The 21,388-nt window shown below is 33.0% G+C and overlaps 1 protein-coding gene across 8 annotated transcripts in view; it reads left to right on the top strand.

The window, feature by feature from the left end:
• Window positions 1-21,388, top strand: part of CCDC150 (coiled-coil domain containing 150) — a 90,376-nt gene that overhangs the window by 21,900 nt on the left and 47,088 nt on the right. For 6 of the 8 annotated variants that reach the window (XM_031960287.1, XM_031960285.1, XM_031960281.1 and 3 more), the window contains 6 exons: window positions 2,954-3,061; window positions 7,659-7,783; window positions 8,022-8,199; window positions 9,098-9,166; window positions 10,666-10,779; window positions 17,925-18,008. In XM_031960287.1, the coding sequence (XP_031816147.1) occupies window positions 2,954-3,061; window positions 7,659-7,783; window positions 8,022-8,199; window positions 9,098-9,166; window positions 10,666-10,779; window positions 17,925-18,008 (678 nt within the window). The remainder of the gene's footprint in view (window positions 1-2,953; window positions 3,062-7,658; window positions 7,784-8,021; window positions 8,200-9,097; window positions 9,167-10,665; window positions 10,780-17,924; window positions 18,009-21,388) is intronic. The other 2 variants (XM_031960282.1, XM_031960286.1) reach the window with 2 other exon arrangements.

Here is a 21,388-nt window from a genome sequence, read left to right as displayed (position 1 = left end):
ACAGGTAAAGTCAATTTAAAGAAACTTAGTAAGATATTCCACTAAATGAAGTCACTCCAAAAGAATTCAAGGATAAAAATGAAAGAGCTACCAAAAAAAAGAAAGAAAGAAAGAAAGAAAGAAAATGGAAAATATTTGCCAAAAAAAACACCCCAAAACATTTAAACAAAATTTTACCTATCAAGAATAGTTGGACCACTAAATCTATATCATGACAGTCCCAGACAGGTTAAAAGAAAGATAACACTAAAAACAACAACCAAAAAAAATAGTAAAAAACCATGTATATAAAGAAGAAATATATGCTGAAGGTGAAACAATTCTGAGTACATTGAGGGATCAATATATAAGGTATCTGGAGGTTAAAAAAATGGCAAAATGTTATACTGAAAAAGATGATCAGGAGAAAGTTTACTACCAATTTGTCTGCCTACTCTTGCATCTATACAAAATTTTAAAAAGAGTAATACATACAAAAATTAAGGCCATCCTTAATGAGGCTATTATTAGAGATAAATAAGCTTTTACAAGTGACATTCCAACAGTGGACCAAATTTTTATTACATCACAATTAGGTGAAGGATGTAGAGAATATAAGAACTTATTGTCCTTATTTGATTATTATGAAAAATTGTTTTTAGCAGAACAAAGCACCACTTTATGGGTTTTTCTTTTACAATAAAATGTCTCCTATCTACATATCAAAATCATTTAGAATTCCTTGAAAGATGTAATAATATAAATAATTATAAATAACACTATAAATGGTATAAATATTATGACAAATATCAGATATAAACTATGGAAATATGTGCTTTGTGAAAAGTATTCACTACTTTTATTGAAGAAAACCACTGCAGAATTGAGTTTGATGAGGGATATCTTGTGATTTCTCACAGATGGTAAGGCCTTCCAAATACTGTTGTTTGCAGATGACTTTGTACTAATGGTAACAAACTCCAGGACTTTACAAAGCTTGCTGGAAGTGATCTATATTCATTTCAAGGAGTCTAGCCAGTCTATCCATATAGGAAAGACCAAATGGATAAATGGCTGGAACATATTTTAACATGCATTTGGATGTGTGACACCCTGTAAAATAGGTCTAATATGTATATTAGATTCAAACAATATAATTGGACAGTGAGTTGAGTTCAGATTTGAACAGGAGCAGGATGGTGCTATCATATAATCCCTAGGAATAAAGAACATCAAGATATGTATGATAAAAAGAGTTGTTCACTTGGAAAAAATTGGCAATAAATAGAGTACTCCCCTGGTGCTTAGGTGTTATCAGAAAAATTTGTAGGCTTCCAGAATGTTGTATGGACTGCCTGTATTGAATTTTGGGAAAGAAATAAACAAGTGTCATACAGAATTAGTGAGCATGGATTGGTGCATTCTGATATATTATAGAGAACTCAATTATTAAGGTAAAAAAATCCATCTGAGTATTTTAGATAATTTTTAATGATGTGTTTTACTTGTTTTCTCTGAATTGCCTCTTTAAAATTATTGATTTATTCTTGGATCATTTTAGGTCATTTATATTTGCAGCTAATCATCTAATTTGTTAGAATATGCTGTATTGAATTCCCCAAGCTATGTTTTTTGTTCTTTTTTTTATTTGAAAGGCTTTTCGTTTTCTCTTTTTTTGTTAAATTTGCCAGTAGTTTGTCTTTATATTTATTTCATTAGTCTTAGATTTTGTCAACCAAATTATTCTTTAATTTTCTATTTTACTTATATTTGTACTTGCCTTTATAATTTGTTTTGTTTTTAACTTTCCTTAGGATCATTATTGTTTTATTCTTTCTCTCATGCATTGAGGTATAAAGCCTATTTATATTTTTTCTCCAATGAATGTGCTAGATTGTGGTTTCAAATATATATGCTTTTATAAGGTAAATGTTATTAAATAATTACTTATAATAAAATAATAAATTATGATTATATCTAAATAAAAAAGTCTGCAGTTTTGTTTTTACCTAAAAAGTCTGCAGTTTTGTTTTTACCTATCATGTTTAGTGTTAGCTATTTCAGTTGATCTTTTAAAGTTTTCTGTTCTCTATATTATCATTTTTTCTTTATTTTTTATTGATTTTTTGCTATTATCTTTCATTTCTGTTTTCATTTTCCCATGTATTTTAAGAAGACAAAAGAAAAATTAGTTGTTAAAAATTGTTTTGTTTCATTCTTTTGCTTTTTAATATACTGCCTGCTATTTTTTCCCCACTGTCTCTTCATATTTAACATTCTTATTTGCTCAATTATCTAGTGATATAAATGGTTATTATCTGAATTTTTGCTAGGAATAAATGCAGTATCAAAAGTAAATAGTTTTTAAAGATAATAAGAGAAAATACCCTATCTTTTTTTTCAGAATAAAATTTTAAAGTGTTCAAAAATAAAAGTATGACTATTGTTCTATATTATTTTATATTGCCAGTGTATTTTTTCTTAAACACATTAATCTTGTGGAATACAATTTCATTTTGCATTTTTAATACAGGTATTAGTGGTAAAGAATGTGAGAAATTCAGTTCTTTAGGATGAATAACTCTGGATATTTCTCTCAAAATTGTGGAAACATTCCAGTAAAAGGTTCAAGGGCCTATGTTAAAAATTACAGCAACCTTTTAGTAAATAGTAAAATTGATCTGTTTTTTTCTCAAATTGTTGCAGAACCCTTGCTGATATGGATAGATGTTTGGAATAATGAAGAATATAAAATTAGTTAATTGCTGAAAGCTTCTGTCTGGTCTAGTGAATGATGGATATGCTTCTTGTTTAAATGTGAATCCACTAAAGATCCACTAAATAACATTTTAACATTTTATAAAACTTTAGAACTACCAAATAAAAAAATAAACCCTTGAATTATCTAAGAACAATGAATTATTAGGTGTTAAATTAACCTATTAAGTGCTAAATATGTATCTTTTTTGCTTAGGTGTTAAATGATCACTTGAACAAACAGTGTTCAGATCTGAGTAACAAGCTTCAAATAGTTACTATGGAGAATGTCAGACTCATTGCAGATCATCAAACAATTCTAAAGGTATTCAATTAACACTACTTATTTAATATAATTAGCATGAAACCATAGTAACTCAAATACTGGAATATTTGAATGGCAAAGACTATAAAATATGAAAATGAATTTAAAAAAAATTTTAAAATTAATTATAATATCTCATTTTCTGAACAATGATTTCATTTGCTTTTACATCAGAACTTGTAGCTAGCTTTCTGGAGATCTTGAATCAGCCTTCATTTCAGCAGAATAATCAGGAGACTAACCAGAGAAATTCCAAAAGTCTTTATTGTCTCCTTCACAGTCTGTGTCCTTGCCTGGGGCTCAGCTAGCTTTCTGGAGGCCCTTCTGACTGGCCTTAGTCTCAATGGAGAAGTGAAGGAGGACAGGCCAGCCACTATGAGGGTCTCTGTCTTCAAGTCTCTTGGAGTCCTCTTCTAGGTCTGACTCTGACCTCTTAAATACTCTATTACAATTAAATGCATTCATCATGCTGAGTATAAGCCAATAATTTTATCACTAGAGAATCATTATTTGTTGTAAGATTAAATCAATCATATTGAACTAGAGAACTATTAATCACCATACTAAACTAGATAACCATTGTCTTATCAATTCCACTGAGTTAACACCTTGTTGTAAGAATCCTTGCCTTAAGTATATTTCTCCAGAATTCTGGCCCATAACAAGAACTTATACTTTTGGTGCTTTATAAAATTATATTATCTTAGAAGAATAATTATTCTCCTATTAAGGATTGATCAAAAATATACTGAATGATAACATAAGTCCTTTCCCTTTTATACATCTTTGCTTCAGTCATTCCCTCTACATGCTATACCTCTTTCCAGAAAATCTCATCAATTGGAATTATAACAAAGTAGAATAGAATGCTTTGGGAGGAAGTGATTCTCTTTTCATTAGAGATCTCTGAACAGAATCTGGATGATCACTTATCAGAAATGTTATATTGAGGATTACTTTCTAGTTATGAGATCAATTATGTGACCAGTGGAGTTCTTTCTAATCCTAAAAATTTTTGATTCTGTAAATCTCTTTTATACACAGTAGAAATAAGTTCTGCCTATTTTTAAGTTTGTAAATTTCTGTGGTGGGTCATTTCTTAAATACTTTATTCACTTATTCTATCATGTTCAATATCCATATAATTTACTTCAGTACTTCTATATATATTTACAATTTTATGAATGGGAACACTTTCTCCATTAGTGTAGATCACAACATTTCTTTCCAAGGCATTCCATTCCATGGTGTGGTGGTTCTAATTGTTTAGGATGTTTTTACTGACATTAAGGCTTAATTTGTTTCTTTGACTTCTATACATTGCTCCTAGTTCTGCTCTTTGGAGTCAAATGGAGTAAGTCTTAATGCCTTTTCCACATTTCAACACTTCACATATTTGAAGACAGCTATTATTTGTCTCCTGACTCTTAACTCAGGCTTAATATCACCAACTTTTCAAAATGATTCTTATGAGACATAAAGACTCAAGGCCCTTCACAATCCAGGTTGCTCCTCTAGGAATAATATCAGTCTCATAATATCCTTTATAAACTTTGTCCTTTATAAAGAAAATGCTCCAAACATGATCTAACCAGGGGCAGAATAAAATGGGACCATCAGCTCCTTATTTTTAGGTTGCAGTCTATCTTATTAGCTTTTTCCCCCAACACCTCATATAAGATTTATAAAATTGTAGTTGTCTAAGACTCTCAGATCTTTTTCATATAAAGTACTTTCTAACCATGCCCTCTTCCATGTTAGGAGGTTGATAGTTTTGTGGGTTGATAGTTTTCAACCTATATCTGTTTGCCTTTATTCCTATAGAATTTCATCTCTTCAGATTCAACCTAATGCTGGAGCATCTCAAGATCTTTTTGGATCTTAAGTCTATCTTTTCATGTTATCTAATCCTTCTAACTTAGTATCATATGAAAATTTAATAGGCATGCCATTTTTGCCTTTATCCAAAACACTCACAAAAATGTTCAACAACAACAGAGTAGATTCAGAAGTATGAAGGCTTGGCATACATTCTACTAGAGATTTCCTGAAAAATTGTAATTGAACAATTCACAGGATTTTTTGAGTCATTCAACATGTTCTAAATCCATCTAATTGTTTTATCTTATAGCCTTTATCTATCTTTTTCATAAGTGAACTTTAGTAAAGTTTAAGTAAGCTGTGTGTGTGTGTGTGTGTGTGTGTGTGTGTATGTGTATGTGTGTAAGCCCAACCAAAACAGGAAATATGGTTATATGGTTATTCTGACATGACCTATTCTTTGATGAAGCTAGACAGGCTTTTAATATACTTTTCCTTTAAAAGATGATCACCTGCTAAGTGAAATAAGTAGAACCAGGAGATCATTATACACTTAAAAAACAATACTATATGAGGATCAGTTCTAATGGAAGTGGCTATCTTCAGCAATGAGAGGATCCAATTCAATTCCAATTGATCAGAATCATCTATACCCAGCGAAAGAATACTGGGAAATGAGTGTGGACCACAACATAGCATTTACACTTTTTCTGTTGTTGTTTGCTTAAGTTTTTGTTTTTCTTCTCAGGTTATTTTTACCTTTCTGAATCTGATTGTTCTTGTGCAACAAGAGAACTATATAAATATGTACACATATATTGTATTTAAGATATTGTAAGATGTAATAACATGTATGAGATTGCCTGCCATCTAGGGGAGGGAGTGGAGGGAAGAAAGGGAAAAGTTGGAACAAAAGTGTTTGCAAGGGTCAATTTTGAAAAATTACCCATACATAAGTTCTATCAATAAAAAGCTGTAATATAAAAAAGATGATCACCACCCTTCATTTTAATGCTCATTCTAGAAATTTCTAAGCAATACAAGTTAAGTTCGATGCTGAGTGAAATGAGCAGGACCAGGAGATCATTATATACTTCAACAACAATACTATATGATGACCAGTTCTGATGGACCAGGCCATCCTCAGCAACGAGATCAACCAAATCATTTCTAATGGAGCAGTAATGAACTGAACTAGCTATGCCCAGAAAAAGAACTCTGGGAGATGACTAAAAACCATTACAATGAATTCCCAATCCCTATATTTATGCACACCTGCATTTTTGATTTCCTTCACAAGCTAATTGTACAATATTTCAGAGTCTGATTCTTTTTGTACAGCAAAATAACGTTTTGGTCATGTATACTTATTGTGTATCTAATTTATATTTTAATATATTTAACATCTACTGGTCATCCTGCCATCTAGGGGAGGTGGTGGGGGGGTAAGAGGTGAAAAATTGGAACAAGAGGTTTGGCAATTGTTAATGCTGTAAAGTTACCCATGTATATATCCTTTAAATAAAAGGCTATTAAATAAAAAAAAATACAAGTTAAGTTCACTGACTTAAACTTTTTAGTTTATCAGTTTCCTCATTTTGAAAATTAGTTCTTTTGGGAACAATATGATTGGTTTGTTTTTAAATGTATATAAAACAAGGATAGATCTATTATTTTATTGGTATAAGGAACTCTCGATTATTATATTGTTATAAGTGAACTCCTTCTGCCAAAGCAGATTTCCCTATAATTTAAAGCCTTAGAGAGTTTCCTAGAGCAGTGGTGTCAAACTCAAATAGAAACAGGGCCACAAAACCGGAAGGTCACATATTAATTCAAAAAACATTTAAATAAAAACATTTTTATTTTATTACGTATTTACCAATTCATATTTTATTCTGATTTAGGCAGTAGTGGAGAATGCTATGGGCCTGCTGACTTTATGTTTGATACTTCTGGCTTATAGCACTAAACTCAGATGGCTTGTCCTGTCACCTAGTTAGTATGTATCAGAAGCATGGCTGAACCTAGATATTCCTGATTTCAAAGTTCTCTATCTGCCTTGCCTCTTAATACATAAAGCAAATAAAAAACCGGAAGGTCACATATTAATTCAAAAAACAACATAACAACATTTTTATTTTATTAAGTATTTACCAATTCATATTTTATTCTGATTTAGGCAGTAGTGGAGAATGCTATGGGCCTGCTGACTTTGTGTTTGATACTTCTGGCTTATAGCACTAAACTCAAATGGCTTGTCCTGTCACCTAGTTAGTATGTATCAGAAGCATGGCTGAACCTAGATATTCCTGATTTCAAAGTTCTCTATCTGCCTTGCCTCTTAATACATAAAGCAAATACCTTTGAATTTACAAACAATAACAATTTAAAGCTTGGGGCTATTTTACAAAAGTCATTTTTGAGGTCAAGGGGCCTGAGATTAAATACTGCTGATCTTTTTTATTGTAGCTATCTATGACCATCATATGAGATATTATTGAATACTATGCTTTTCAAAATAGATTTAGAAATTGAGCCATGATAGCAAGAAGGAAAAAAAAAAAAACATTATGTAAAGAAGAATTCAAGCAGCACACTGTTGGGGACATAAAACTCTGGGAGGGGAATAAGCCATGAAATTAAAATGATATTCTATAAAACAAGATTCTACTTACATTTGTTTTTCTACCAGTTCATCTCTAAAAGTTAAGATTATTTAAATTAAATTTATATTAAATTAAGTTATTGTCACGTTTAATTTTTTTTTTCCCAGGCAGAGCAAGAAAAAGTAACTCAAAAGTTGCAGGAACAAGATTTAATGCTGGATGTTACCAAAGCCAGTATTGTGAAAGAATTACAAAATGTTCAGAATGAAAGAACCCAACTTCAGAAACACCTGTGAGTTAGTTTCAACTTTTTTTTTTTTTTTGCTTTCTATTTTTCTTGAAGATATTGTTTTGTTCAACCATACTTCATTCTAACAAATATAGAAAAAGATGGTACCAATTATTGTCATTGTAATATTTTCATCATTTTTCTCCAGGAATGAACATGTTCAAAAAAACTTCTATTTAACATTTCTTTTAAAGCAAAAATCTTACCGCTTATTCCATGTTAACTTGTTATACTCCTGCAGTAATGCCTTATACCTTGAACACAGCAAATGTAGCCAAAAAGCAAAGGAAATGGAAAAGAGAACAACAATGCAAAAACAACTACAAGAGTGTACTATTATTAGATTGCGAAGTGAACGAGAAGTAGCACTAAAAGAAAGAAAATCTCTATTGGAGGGAAGAGAGAATCTACTCAAGGAGGTAGAATCAGACATATTTTCTAGTGTTGTCATTCTTGTTTTAAAATTACATTAAAAGAGCAAAAATTACTAAATAAGTTTGACTGGTTCATTGTGCTAGTATTTTTTTAGTAAAATAAATTTAAAGAAATTTTAATTTTATATATTTTTGCAGATATCCATTTATTCTATTTGTGTCTTCTATACCTAGAAAATGCCGCAGTATAAAATGCTGGTTGATCAGATGCAAAACAATCAATGTTAACAGTGGTTCATAATTTTATATTGTATGTTAGTTAAAACTGCTGGTTTAAAAAATTGATTATTCCTAGAGTGGGTAAGGCAGTAGGGGATTAAAGGAGAACTGCCATAGTTTCCATATCTTAGTCGTCAGTAGTAAATATTTATTGTGTACCTATTATGTTCCATTTATACAAAGTGCTAGTTCTACAAATATTAAAAAAAATGGACACTGTCCTTAAGGAGTTTACAATCTATTGAAGGAAGAAAAGACTGAAAAAATCAGGAAAGGTACAATAAAGAAGCAAGGTACCTAGTAGAGGTGTAAGATGGAGAAGTCCCAGAGTAGTGTAGCCATTTGAGATATGAGAAAATATCTGAGCTTCCTCCTCAAAGGGAGTTTTTGGAGCTCAGTGTTCCATCCTCCAATTAGAGGGATAAAGGGTAATGACAAGTTAGTATACCAAAGATAATGAGGTTTTCCCAATAGTAATCTTCCTGAGGCATGGTGGAGAAATCAGAGAAGTTAGGAAGAAACTGTAGAATCTGATACACACATATGTGTTTCTAATTTCTTGACTTTTTCTGAGAGGATATGCTATAATTTGACATGTACTTTGTTTCTAGTACCTTGTCAGTGGCTTTAAAAATCATCAATTTCTTCTATTTTTCTTGGACAGTTAAAGAAAACACAGAGTGACATAATACAAGAAAAAAGCAAATTTGAAATGGAATTAAAGAAAAATAAGGTATCATTGATCCTTATTCTTTATCAGTGATTGTGATTTTGCTACATGTTGGTTAAAGAGATGTGACAATAAGATTATAGCTGTAGAGCTGGAGAAGATCATAGATCATCATAGATGTAGTGTATGAAAGAACTTCAGAAGCCAAATTCTCCAACCCTGTCATTTTATAGATGGGGAAACAGAGGTTCAGAGGTGAAATTATTTGCCGTAAGTAATGGAAATTAATGGAAACATAAGATTGGCTGAGCTTCAGACATTAAAGGTATATGTTATCAGAACACAAGGTCTAATCATTGCTTCTGAATCAAGTATGGAGAATTTACTAACTATTCTGTTCCTTCTACCAAAATGGCCTTTATAGCGGTTGTAAAAGCCAGAACCAATAGCACCCAACTCTTTTTTGGCGGGGAGAAGCTATATTATTTTCTATCTGTACATTTTGCACCTATCATTTAATCTATAAACATACCTTTTTCTGTATCTTACATTGAGCAGCTTTCACACACACATATACACTCTCTCTCTCTCTCTCTCTCTCTCTCTTTCTCTCTCTCTCTGTGTGTGTGTGTGTGTGTGTGTGTGTGTCTCAAATGTAACTGGCTTCCAAATTTATGAATGGAGATAAAACCAACTATTTCTGAATTCCTATCTGACTTTTATCATAGGATTATCCACTGCCAAAACTTGTATTGATATCTTTCCCTTTTCCTTTTACATATGGCCTATATGACAAATAATATTTTTAATGCAAAAAAGGAGAGAAAAATCAGCAAAAGCTGACCTAAAAGACAAAACTAGGCCAATAAAGACCAACTATTGAAGATATTGTCTGACTTCTCCCAGTTACCATCTGGAATGCTGCCCTGTGAAATAATGCAGCCAAAGGAGGCCACAATTGCTGTTCTCCTGTTCATAGTTTCCTATATTGGCCTTGTCTATGAGTATCAATAGACTATATTCTAACCCAGAGCCATATTGTTTTCATGTCATTCATGAGGTTCTGTCCTTAATTTACATGACAAAACAAACTAAGATAAATGAACTCTGACAAATTATATTCCAGCTATAATTTCCATAATTCTATTACATTCTGTAATTTGGACATATTATTACAATTATATTTAAATTTACAATTTATATTTAAATTACAATTATATTTAAATTTTACAATTATATTTAATTTTTACAATTACAATTATATTTAAATTTATTACAATTTACAATTATATTTACAATTGTATATTACAATACAATTATATTACAATTATTTAAATATTACAATTATATTTAAATTTAACTTGAACAAATATAAGTACATTCTATTTTTTAACACAAACTCTGTTGTATATCCCCAGATGGACCATTCAGACCTTCAATATCAGGAATAAGTGATCAAGTACATTAAGTGACTTCCATTTTTACTAAGACTTAGAATCAGAAAAAGAAGTTAGTGTTCTTAGCTTTGGAATGACTACTTTGTTTCCTTTTTGTTTTTAAAGCAGGAAATTAGTGCTTTAACCAGTACCCTACAGTCTCTTGAGAAGGAGAATGGGCAATTGATGAATTGGAAGACAGCAATGGAACACCAAAAAGTAATTTCTGAAAACCATGAAGTAGGTATTAAAAGACCAGTCTAATCTAGTAATTACTGGACATGTTTTATGAAGTGGATTTTTTTCCTACTTTTCCTGAAGGCCAATAAGAAAGTCAAATATTCTATAGGTCCCTTGCAATATAAAAATATAAATAAGTTAATATTTTGGTTAATTCTAAAGTCAGTTATCTGAATCAGTGGAAGAAAGTAATGATAATAGATAATAATCTGGAAAAAAAACAAAATTATTTCTAGTGTATTTACTTGGTTATTTCTTCCCTCTCATCTCCATTTTCCCACAGTTTTGAATGAAGTTTGTTTTTATTTTTATAATTTTCCCTCATCTAAATGTTAGAAGCAGAAGTCTACAGAAGTTTGATAAGAAGAGTTAAACTTTATTAATTGGTTCCAAAGAAAAAGAAGACACTCCTACCCTACTCTTTTGAAGATATGAGAAATGGATTGAATATATTTTCCGATTTCTCTGTGTTCAGAGAATTTTTGTTCAGCTTTTGCTGAATTTTCCCTCTTTTTTGTATTAAAAATATTATTTGCCATATAGACCAGACTTCTGGAAAGAGGAAGAGGGAAAGATACCAGTAGAAGTTTTGGCAATAGAAAAACAAGTATATCGATTAAAAATTTATAAAATACCTTTTAGCATAAAACAGAGTAAATCCCCTTCACTTAAACTCATTTGTGATATATGCTTAAGTTCCCTCAAATACTAGGTATGAAGAAGTATGCTATTCTAAGACCACTAAAGTAGTGTTTTTCTATGTGACTAGTTCAGTATCTGAAAATATTTTGATTTTTTATAGCAAAAGCAATTTTTAAAAAGAATTCTATGGCTTTTTGTGAAGGAGATAAGCTCTTTCAAACATTGACACATTCTTTTGATTACAGATATAAGGAATCTTTAGATATAAACTGATCTACATGCTCAAAGAAATGCAACAAAGATAGGTAGTAGCCAGTTGAGACCCAAGATCAATGGGGAGGTAGTAAGAGTAACTCACTGCACTTGACTTCAGGTTATTTGGCCCAGTTGATTTAAATCCTTGGGTTCAAAAAGATCTGGCAGACATAAATGTTGAGCAACTACATCTTTGAAAAACTGTGGAGAATATTTAAGGTGCTTCCAGATTGTTGTTTGTCCTTCATTCTTGAAGAGGGTCATGACAAAAATGCAAGCCACTAGATCCAGATGGCTATGGAGGGAAAAGTGAGACATGTGACCCTGCACAGCCCTCCCTCATTTAAATCCAGAGGATGACATGCGAGTGAGATGTAGTAGAAAATCAGAACCATATTAAATGTAATAAGATCCTCTAACCATAAAACCAGTTTCCATTTCTTTGTGTTACAGTTTCTCCTACATGGAAAAAAATGACATACATTCTCAGTAGCCTTCACTTTATCATGGAGTTTTGCTTTACTTATTTTATAGAGTATGGCAAATGTTTTAGAGTGGTATCTGTGGTGTCAAAAAGTGTATTGTTAATTTTAAAATAAAATAAGCATGTTTACATTCCATAATATTCTAGTAGTTTAGTGCCTCAAACCAGTGTCCTATTTGGGATATTCTGATGAAGCTGTACAAGTCTGACTTTTAGTTTCTGTCATAACTTTAAAAAAAATTTTTTTTATAGCTTTTTATTTACAAGATATATGCATGGGTAATTTTTCAGCATTGACCCTTGCAAAACCTTCTGTTCCAACTTTTCCCCTCCTCCCCACTCCCTCCCCTAGATGGCAAGTAGACCGGTACATGTTAAAATATGTTAAAATATATGTTAAATACAATATATGTATACATATCCATACAGCTATTTTGCTGTACAAGAAAAATCGGACTTAGAAATAAGGTAAAAATAATCTGAGAAGGAAATCAAAAATGCAAGCGGACAAAAACAAGAGTGGAAATGCTATGTTGTGGTTCACACTAATTTCCCAGAGTTCTTTCGCTGGTTGTAGCTGGTTCTCTTCATTATTGAACAAATGAAACTGATTTGGTTCATCTCATTGTTGAAGAGGGTCACATCCATCAGAATTGATTATAATGTATAATATATAACTGTATAATGATCTCCTGGTTCTGCTCATCTCACTCAGCATCAGTTCATGTAAGTTTCTCCAGGCCTCTCTAAAATCATCCTGCTGGTCATTTCTTACAGAAAAATTATATTCCATAACATTCATATACCATAACTTATCCAACTATTCTCCAATTGATGGACATCCATTCACTTTCCAGTTTCTAGCCACTACAAAAAGGGCTGCCACAAACATTCTTATATATACAGGTCCCTTACCCTTCTTTAAAATCTCTTTGGGATATAAGCCCCATAGTAACACTGCTGGGTCAAAGGGTATGCACAGTTTGATAACTTTTTGAGCATAGTTCAAAATCGCTCTCCAGAATGGCTGGATGTATTCACAATTCCACCAACAATTTTCCCACATCCCCTCCAGCATTCAGCATTATCTTTTCCTGTCATCCTAGCCAATCTGACAGGTATGTAGTGGTATCTCAAGAGTTGTCTTAATTTGCATTTCTCTGATTAATTATGATTTGGAGCATCTTTTCATGTGGCTAGAAATAGTTTCCATTTCTTTATCCAAAAATTGTCTGTTCATATTCTTTATCTGTCATACTTCTTAAATGATTTCTTTAATTGAAATATCTCTGGCATCAGTGTAAACTGGCATTGACATATGTCAGAATTACAATATAGCATTGTTTCATGATGCTTTGTGAACTATATGCAAATACCATTTCCAATACTAATAAAAACCAATGCACAAACCTCTGAGTTTGGTGTCTACCAAGAAGATAAAATTGATGTATCCAGAGAACAATACATTTATGAGTCTCAGGACTATCTCCTCTAGTAGCCTTTTTGGAAACAAAATAGTCTTTTGGAACTACTCCCCTGTGGACAGTAGTTTAGGGAAAATTTAAGAGACATCAGTGAACAATTTAGCCAACTTTTGGTTTTATCAGGGATGATGAGATTTCTCTTTTTTTGAAGGTGGGGGTCCCTTTTTGTATTCTTTAAACCCTAGCTTCTTAATGGTTCATGACTCCATTTATAACTGAATGGGAAAGTTGTAAAATTATGATTTATTATCAGTAAATGTTTGATTTGTACACCTATTTTATATACCTTTATATCTGGAAAAACATTAAAAATTTCTCAGGTGAAAAGGGGTCACAAGTGAAAAAATTTTAAGAAATCTTGCTTTTAACTAAATTTAATATTTAGTTTCAACTTTTTACCCTTAGATATACAGTGTCTTGTAATGCCAGAGAAACTGAGGCAAGATAGAGATTAGAGAGCATTAAGGGAGAGTTCCAGTTCTGACAGGATGAGAGGAGGCATGAGGGGAAGAACCCTAGAGATGGGGAGAGGCATCTTGATAAGACGGTATTTGACATTCTGGTAGCTTGGGATGGGGAGAGGCATCCTGATATTCTAAAACATAAGAGCTTTTATCCTTATCAAATATTTTGATAAAGAAGGAAGGGAGGTTTTGCAGGACTGAGCTTTGAGCTGAAGCAGAGAAACTGAGTCAGGACTGTGTCTGGATAATTAGGGAGACTGAGAATTATGGCATAACATTCCATACAATCTTTCTTCTGAATATTCAAATCATTCAATTATCTTCCTTTAGAAGGTCTTAGCACCATAATTTTGATCAACCCTATGTAAAGCAAATAAATCAAACTAAAACTAGAAACATGCAAGGTCTTATGGCAAGGACCAGTCTCTCCCTGATAACCCCAGAATTATTAACATCAAACAGCATACCTCATTTAGGGAGACACACAGGCCTCCCTGTTCAGGTCCTCTGCAGTTGGGGAGCATCTCAGCTAGAGAATCCAGTTTGAGATGGACAGTTAGGTCTGTGGTCATTTGTACATTTAACTCAGCTCTCTGAGTAGCAGTGCTCAAGATGTTCCTGCTGCCCATCCTAAGAGGGGCACCCCAAGTCTGTCAGGGACTCCAAAAGAGGAAAAAAGTGGGGTTTAGAGTAGCACCACCTGTTCCCTCTTGATAAAACAGGAGCTGCTACTAGGAAACAGATTTCTGAGTAAATTATGCAGTTAGACCAAGGCAGGCAACCCCAAACTATTATATCAATATTGCAAGGTCCGCTGAAATACTAAGTAAGGAATTGGGATAACAGAAGTGGAGGAACAGATCAGAGAGACTGTCAGTCCCAGGACAGGTGTCTGATTTCTGGTTGTTTCTAATAAATAATCCCAAACACTGAGTTTGCCAGGGCAATTCCAGCAGAATAAGGGATTTCAAAGTTAAAACATAACGAGAAAATCATAGTTCAGTAAATTTTAAGCAAGAGTAAAAATGAAAAGGACTGTTTAAAATAATTTCCAATTTAATCTGAACTAATGAAATAGGGGGCAGGGCAGAAGTGCCTAAGAAAAATACATCAGTTTTTCCCAATTTCCTGACCAGTTCCAACCAGTTTTCTTCCTCCCTTTTTTTTTTTTAATACGGAAAAGAAATTATCAAATGACTATTCCACATATAAATCCCAAGAGTGAATCACAATTCCTATATATAACAGACTAGTACAGTAAGTTCCCTAAAAATCCCTCAAACATACAGCAATAGTTAAACAGTTTTAACAAATCCCAGTTTTAACAAGTCTTAAACACAGTGATACAGTTAAAATTTTAATAATAATTCAACCACTTCTTCCCCCCCCTACCTGCTGAGGTTCTGTCCATGGAGGGGATGGGAGTGCCCATGCTGCCTGTTCCCAAAGCTTCAGATGGGCTGATCCATGTCTCAGAAGCAAGTCAATCCCTGTAATTTTGACCAAAATCTGAACAAAAAACACAAATCTAACAAGTAAAGGTTAGAACAGACTGATACAAAATATGAAGAGATCAGTATGAATTGACCCAATAGATAAAATGAGTTAGGCTTTTGTCCTTTCATTAGTTAAAAACCTTAAAAAAAAACTTTAATATCCACACACAATATCCAGTAACAGATAGATGATCAGACTAAATACTTTATTTGCCCAAGTATTTAGGATATAATGATTATATATAACCAGACTGGAAACAGCAAGGTATGACATAATGGAATTGCATTAAGAGTTTCTTATTGACCATTTCTCTGATCATAGAAATCAGTCACAGGAGGAAAAAAATGCAGGTTTACAACCATAACATAAGCAGTTAAAACTTAACTTTCAACAAAACAGGATAAAATAGCTTTAATTCATTTTTACTCCAGTTAATTATCCCACTAACTGTCAGAGGGTGGAGCTGTAAAACTCCCAAGAAGCATTAATTATAAGTACAAAGAATTTTACTTTTAATAACATGTTCTATTAGCTGAAGCTTCAGATAAAACCTAAACATATATTTACCATAACCTTATATTTATAACAATAAGAATTTGTCTTAGTAAGTTCACTTCTTTCATATCTAAGTAGATGTTCCCATAAGTGAACATTATACATACAAATCAATTTGCTTTTAAAAATACCCAATACATAGACAAATATTCCAAATTACATATTGTCCATAACAGAAACATTTTCAAAAAAGACAAAAAAATATTTTCAGAGGCTCTTTAAATGACTTTAGAACATCCTATACAGAACATCCAAATATCACAGAAAAAAATCCAAGAGGTTCTTAAAAATATTAAACTTTTAGAAATACCATAACTTCATATTGATAACAGTAATAAATTGGTTTCAGTAAGTTCACAAGTTATCTTTCATATTTAACAGAAACATTTTCAAAAGGATAAGGAAAAATTATTACTTTCAGAAACCCTTTAAATGATGGGTATAACCTCAGGATTCAATCAGTTAAACTTATACAGAATACCCAATTCTACAGAAAAGAATCTGAAAGATTCTTAAAAATATCCTTTAAACCTTTAGAAACAGCCTTACCAAATTATAGATCAATTAACTTAAAATCAGGTCTATCTCTTGAAATCTGGAGTACACTTAGTGTGTGTGTGTGTGTGAATTCCATGTGACTGCCCTTCCCCCCACTCCACCTCCCAAGAGGCAGTGGGGAGGGAAGGTGAGCTAACCTTCATCCCAGACTAACTATGTGGTCTGTAGCTGGGGTAGCAGAGAGCAGTGGGGGTGAGTTTCATCTTCACCGTGGAAGACAAACGATCCCTACTCCACCCAACATTTAAAATAGCAGAAAGCAGTGGGGGGGGGGGGAAGGGGGGGAGGCGGGAGGAGGATTTCACATGGCCACCCTTCTAATGGACTTTTCCTAAGCTCCAACTTGGCCAGTGTGGAAGTCTTTAGAAAAGTCAGACCCTAATTGGAGAAACATGATCCCTTTTAAGTAGGTTAACAGAACTTCAACAAGTTCTTAAGATCTTATTTTCTTTCCTGTGCCCAAAATGGAGGTGTCTACCATTAGGCACAGTTATGGCTGGAAACTGCTCTCTTTCCCGGAGGCTCTGGAAAAAAAATCCAGAGGGCCTGCCTCTCCAGGCCAAGAATTCAGATCTGCAGCCACCCTGGGGCTTAAGGGGGACACCGGAAAATCTCTTATCTCTAATCCTGCTCATTTTCTAACATCTTGGTGGGAAGCCTCCAAAATGTAATGCTGGAGAAACTGAGCTGAGATAGAGATTAAAGAGTATGGAATAATTTATTTAAAGAGATAGATTTACTGGGACCAAATGGATCCATGGTTTAGTCCCAGGACTGAATGAGACTATTGTCTCCAAGAATCCAGCCAACAATGTGAGTTCTCAATGACCTATATACACATTGCTCAGACTTAGGGGGTATATGAGACAGGAGTGGAGTCAGGGTACTGAGAGTGGGAACGGGACTCTGACAGGGTGGGGTGAGCCTCCCAGAGATAAGATGACATAATCAGGGGGAGGCATCCTAGACATGGGGAAAGGCATCTTGATAAGACAGTATTTGACTTTCTAGTAGCTTGGGATGGAGAGAAGCATTCTGATATTCTAAAACATAAGATCTTTTATCCTTATCAAATATTCTCATAAAGAGGGAGGGGAGGTTTTGAAGGACTGAGCTTTGAGAAGCAGGGAAACTGAGTCAGGACTGGGTCAGGATAATTATGGAAACTGAGAGCTGTGGCATAACAGTCTTTGCTTATTTTACCAGCATACCCAGAAGCAGGTGGAGAAGGTCCTGGGAGAAATAACTGATAGCAAGAATAAACTGGCCTATGAGAAAGGGAAGCTCCAGGTACAAGATTTGTCTAACTTTGTTTTCATAAATATTTTTTCTTTCTAAACAAGATAATCAAATCCAGCAAATCAAATCCAGAATTTTTGTGGTTTTTCAATAATTGTCCCAATTATTTTTCTTATCATTATTATCTTGATTTTTGCTTGTTTTTTAATGTTAATATATTTTCCTAAGAAGTGGGATCTAGCATGAATGCAATGGATTTGGCATTTATTTACTTATTCAACAAGCATTTATTACAGGTTTCTTACATACTAGATATTGTGTAGCTACTGAGGATACAAACAAAAACAAAAACAACCTTGCCCTTAAGAAATTACATTCAATTGTTGTGTATAGTATATACATTCACATAGTTTCAGGAAAAAGGGACACCAACAACTGAGGGAATTAGGGAAAGCTTCTTGAAAAACAGGGAATTGTACTGAGTCTTGAAAGGAACCAATGATTCTAAGAGTCAAAGGTCAAGAAGAAGAGCATTATGAAGAAAGGAATGTCTTGTAGGTGAACTAATTTGAATGAAACAGAATATATGAAGAAGAGTAAAAGAAAAATTGGAGCCTATAAAGGACTTCAAATGCCAGAGGCATTCTTAGAGAGAACTGAAAGAAAAAGCAGAAAAAAAAAAAGAAAACTGACACAGAATTGTAACTTAATATCAATTTGGCAGCTATACTGAAGATGTTTTAGAGTTAGACCAATTAAGTTATTATAAAAGTCTGAGGGAGATGATGAGGATCTAAACTATAGTGGTTGTGGTATGTTGGAGGAGACTCAATGCTAGAGATGTTAAAAAGAAAGGATTGATAAAGTCTTGAAAATGGATTGTATATGGGAACCTAGGATCAAAGAGAGTGAATAGTCTAAACACCTAAGTTGTGAAGCTTAATGACTAAAAGGATAATGGAACCTTTAACAGAAATAGGCATCCCTATTCAAGAAAAAGAATTATAATTGCTAACATTTATGCATTTTAAGATTTATAAATTGATTTCCTCATAACTACTCTTTACAGTTGATAGTTTTATTGTATAATGCTGGAGAAACTGAAGCAAGAGAGAGATTAGGGTTTTTAATATTTTAATAGTGAAGAATTTGGACTAGCTATGCCACCTGGATTGGACTTTTGTCTCCAAGCACCCGGCAACCAGAAAGTAATTACAGAGACATTTTTAGGGCTCCAGCTATCAGGAAAACAAAGGCAAGGGGTGGGGCAGAGCACTGGGTGAGTGGAAATTCCAGGAAAGGACCATAACTTTTTTAATTCTAACAGACTGGGGGTCTAAAGCAGGAGACAGGAAGTCTGACACCAGGAGATACCCAAGTATTTAAGATAAGTCATCTGTAGTTTTATGACTCTGGAATGTGAGTGGCCAAAGCTTCTGGGCCCTAATTTTCTCAGTCCTAAAGGCCTAGAAGGGGAGGTGGCCACCAGGGAAACTAAGGCAGAACAATTCAGGGAAACTAAAGGAAACTGAGGTATTTCAATTGTGAGGTATTGCCTCACATCTTTAAGATTGGCTAATATGACAGAAAAAGAAAATGACAAATGTTAGCGGGAATATGGGAAAATTGAGGTATTACTGTATTGTTGGTGGAATTGTGAACCGATTCAACTATTATGTAGAGCAGTTTGGAACTGTATCAAAAGCTATGAAACATAAAACCAAAAAAATAAAAAAAATTTGACCCAGCAATACTACTATTAGGTCTGTATCCCAAAAGAGATAAAAAAACAAAAATGAAAAGTACTTATATGTACAAAAATACCTATGGCAGCTCTTTTCTGATGGCTAAAAGTTGGAAATTAAAGAGGAGATCCATCAATTGGGGAATGATTGAACAAGCTATGGTATAGGATTGTGATAAAATATTGTTGTGCTATAAGAATGAAGAGCAGGATGCTCTTCAGAAAAATCTGGAATGACTTACATGAACTGTTGCAAAGTGAAATCAGAACATTATACACAGATTCATCAGTGTTATAGGATGATCAACTGTGAATGACTTGTATATTCTCAGCATTACAATAACCCAAGACAACTCTGAAAAACTTATGATGAAAAATGCTAAGTATCCCCAGAAAAAGAACTGATGGAGTCTGCATATAGATCAAAGCATACTTTCTTTTACTTTTACTATTTTTCTGTTTTTGGGGGGTGAGAGGGATTTGGTCTATTTTTTTCTTTTACAACACAACCAATATGGAAATACATATTGCATGACTGCACAGGTATAATTTTATATAATTGCTTGCATTCTTAATGACGGGGGCAGAGAGGAAGAGAATTTGGAGCTCAAAATTTTAGAAATGAATGTTAAAAATTGTTTTTGCATGTAATTGGGAAAAATAAAATAGTATTTTTTTAAATTAAAAAAAAAGTAAAGTGGGTGGCTTTAAAAATAAGCTATTTACAGTTAAGCTTTCTTATCCAGATTATAGAGCTATTAACCTAGCCATTAATTAAATACATACCTATTATTAGCCAGACATATTTGTAAAAGAAAAATTTTGGAATATTTAAATAACATAAGATTATCATTAGAATGTGAATAATTTTTTTAATCTAAATATTTTACTAGTGTCAAGAAATGTGGACTGAGGATACTCAGATCTTTGGAAAACATTATAAAGTATAACTGATCAATTAAAGGAAATGTTAAAGTAAAGTCTATATATAGAATACTCAAAAACATTTATATACTGAAGGATAGTTTAATGGACTGTTTATCCAACTTCATTCACATCATTACTCAGAAAACTGACATTCCTAATCCATTTTGGTTTTCCTCTGTTTTGTTAGGTGGATTGTTAAGTGGAGCTCTTTAATTAGCTATTGAGTAATTATAAGTAATTATATATTTATATTTATATATATAATTATAAGTAATAAGTAATTATAAGTACTATGAATTACAGATCATCAGTAAACATCTTTCACTTCTGAATGAGGGACTAGACATTTTGTTCAAAGCTTTCAAAACTTCCCAATTAGGAATTATGTACATAGGATAAAGCAATTGGAACTTTCTCAGACTAAAATATTAAGAAGCCTAATAGGATAACCACCTGGTTAATATAAGAGAAGGCTAATCCCCAGAAGGCTGATTCACTATGCCCTGTTTCATTAGCCCCCTCTTTGGAAGCCTGCAGTCTAACCTGTCACACTGACTTGTGGATTATGATCCAATCAGCAAATCTCTTGCTACTGTTACAATCTCTGTTAACAAAATCTATTCCTTCCCTCATCCCACCATTCAATGATGACTGTTACTAGACATCAACTCTGCCCATCCTTTTCTGGAAGAGTGAGAGAAAGAGGAAGTGAGCTCTGCCTGGGACAGTAACTTCTTGGAGCATCATTCCACTGCACAAC

This window comes from Sarcophilus harrisii, chromosome 3 (genome assembly GCF_902635505.1).
Source record: "Sarcophilus harrisii chromosome 3, mSarHar1.11, whole genome shotgun sequence".
Classification (NCBI taxonomy): Eukaryota; Metazoa; Chordata; class Mammalia; order Dasyuromorphia; family Dasyuridae; genus Sarcophilus; species Sarcophilus harrisii.
This window is presented reverse-complemented; position numbering and strand designations above follow the sequence as displayed.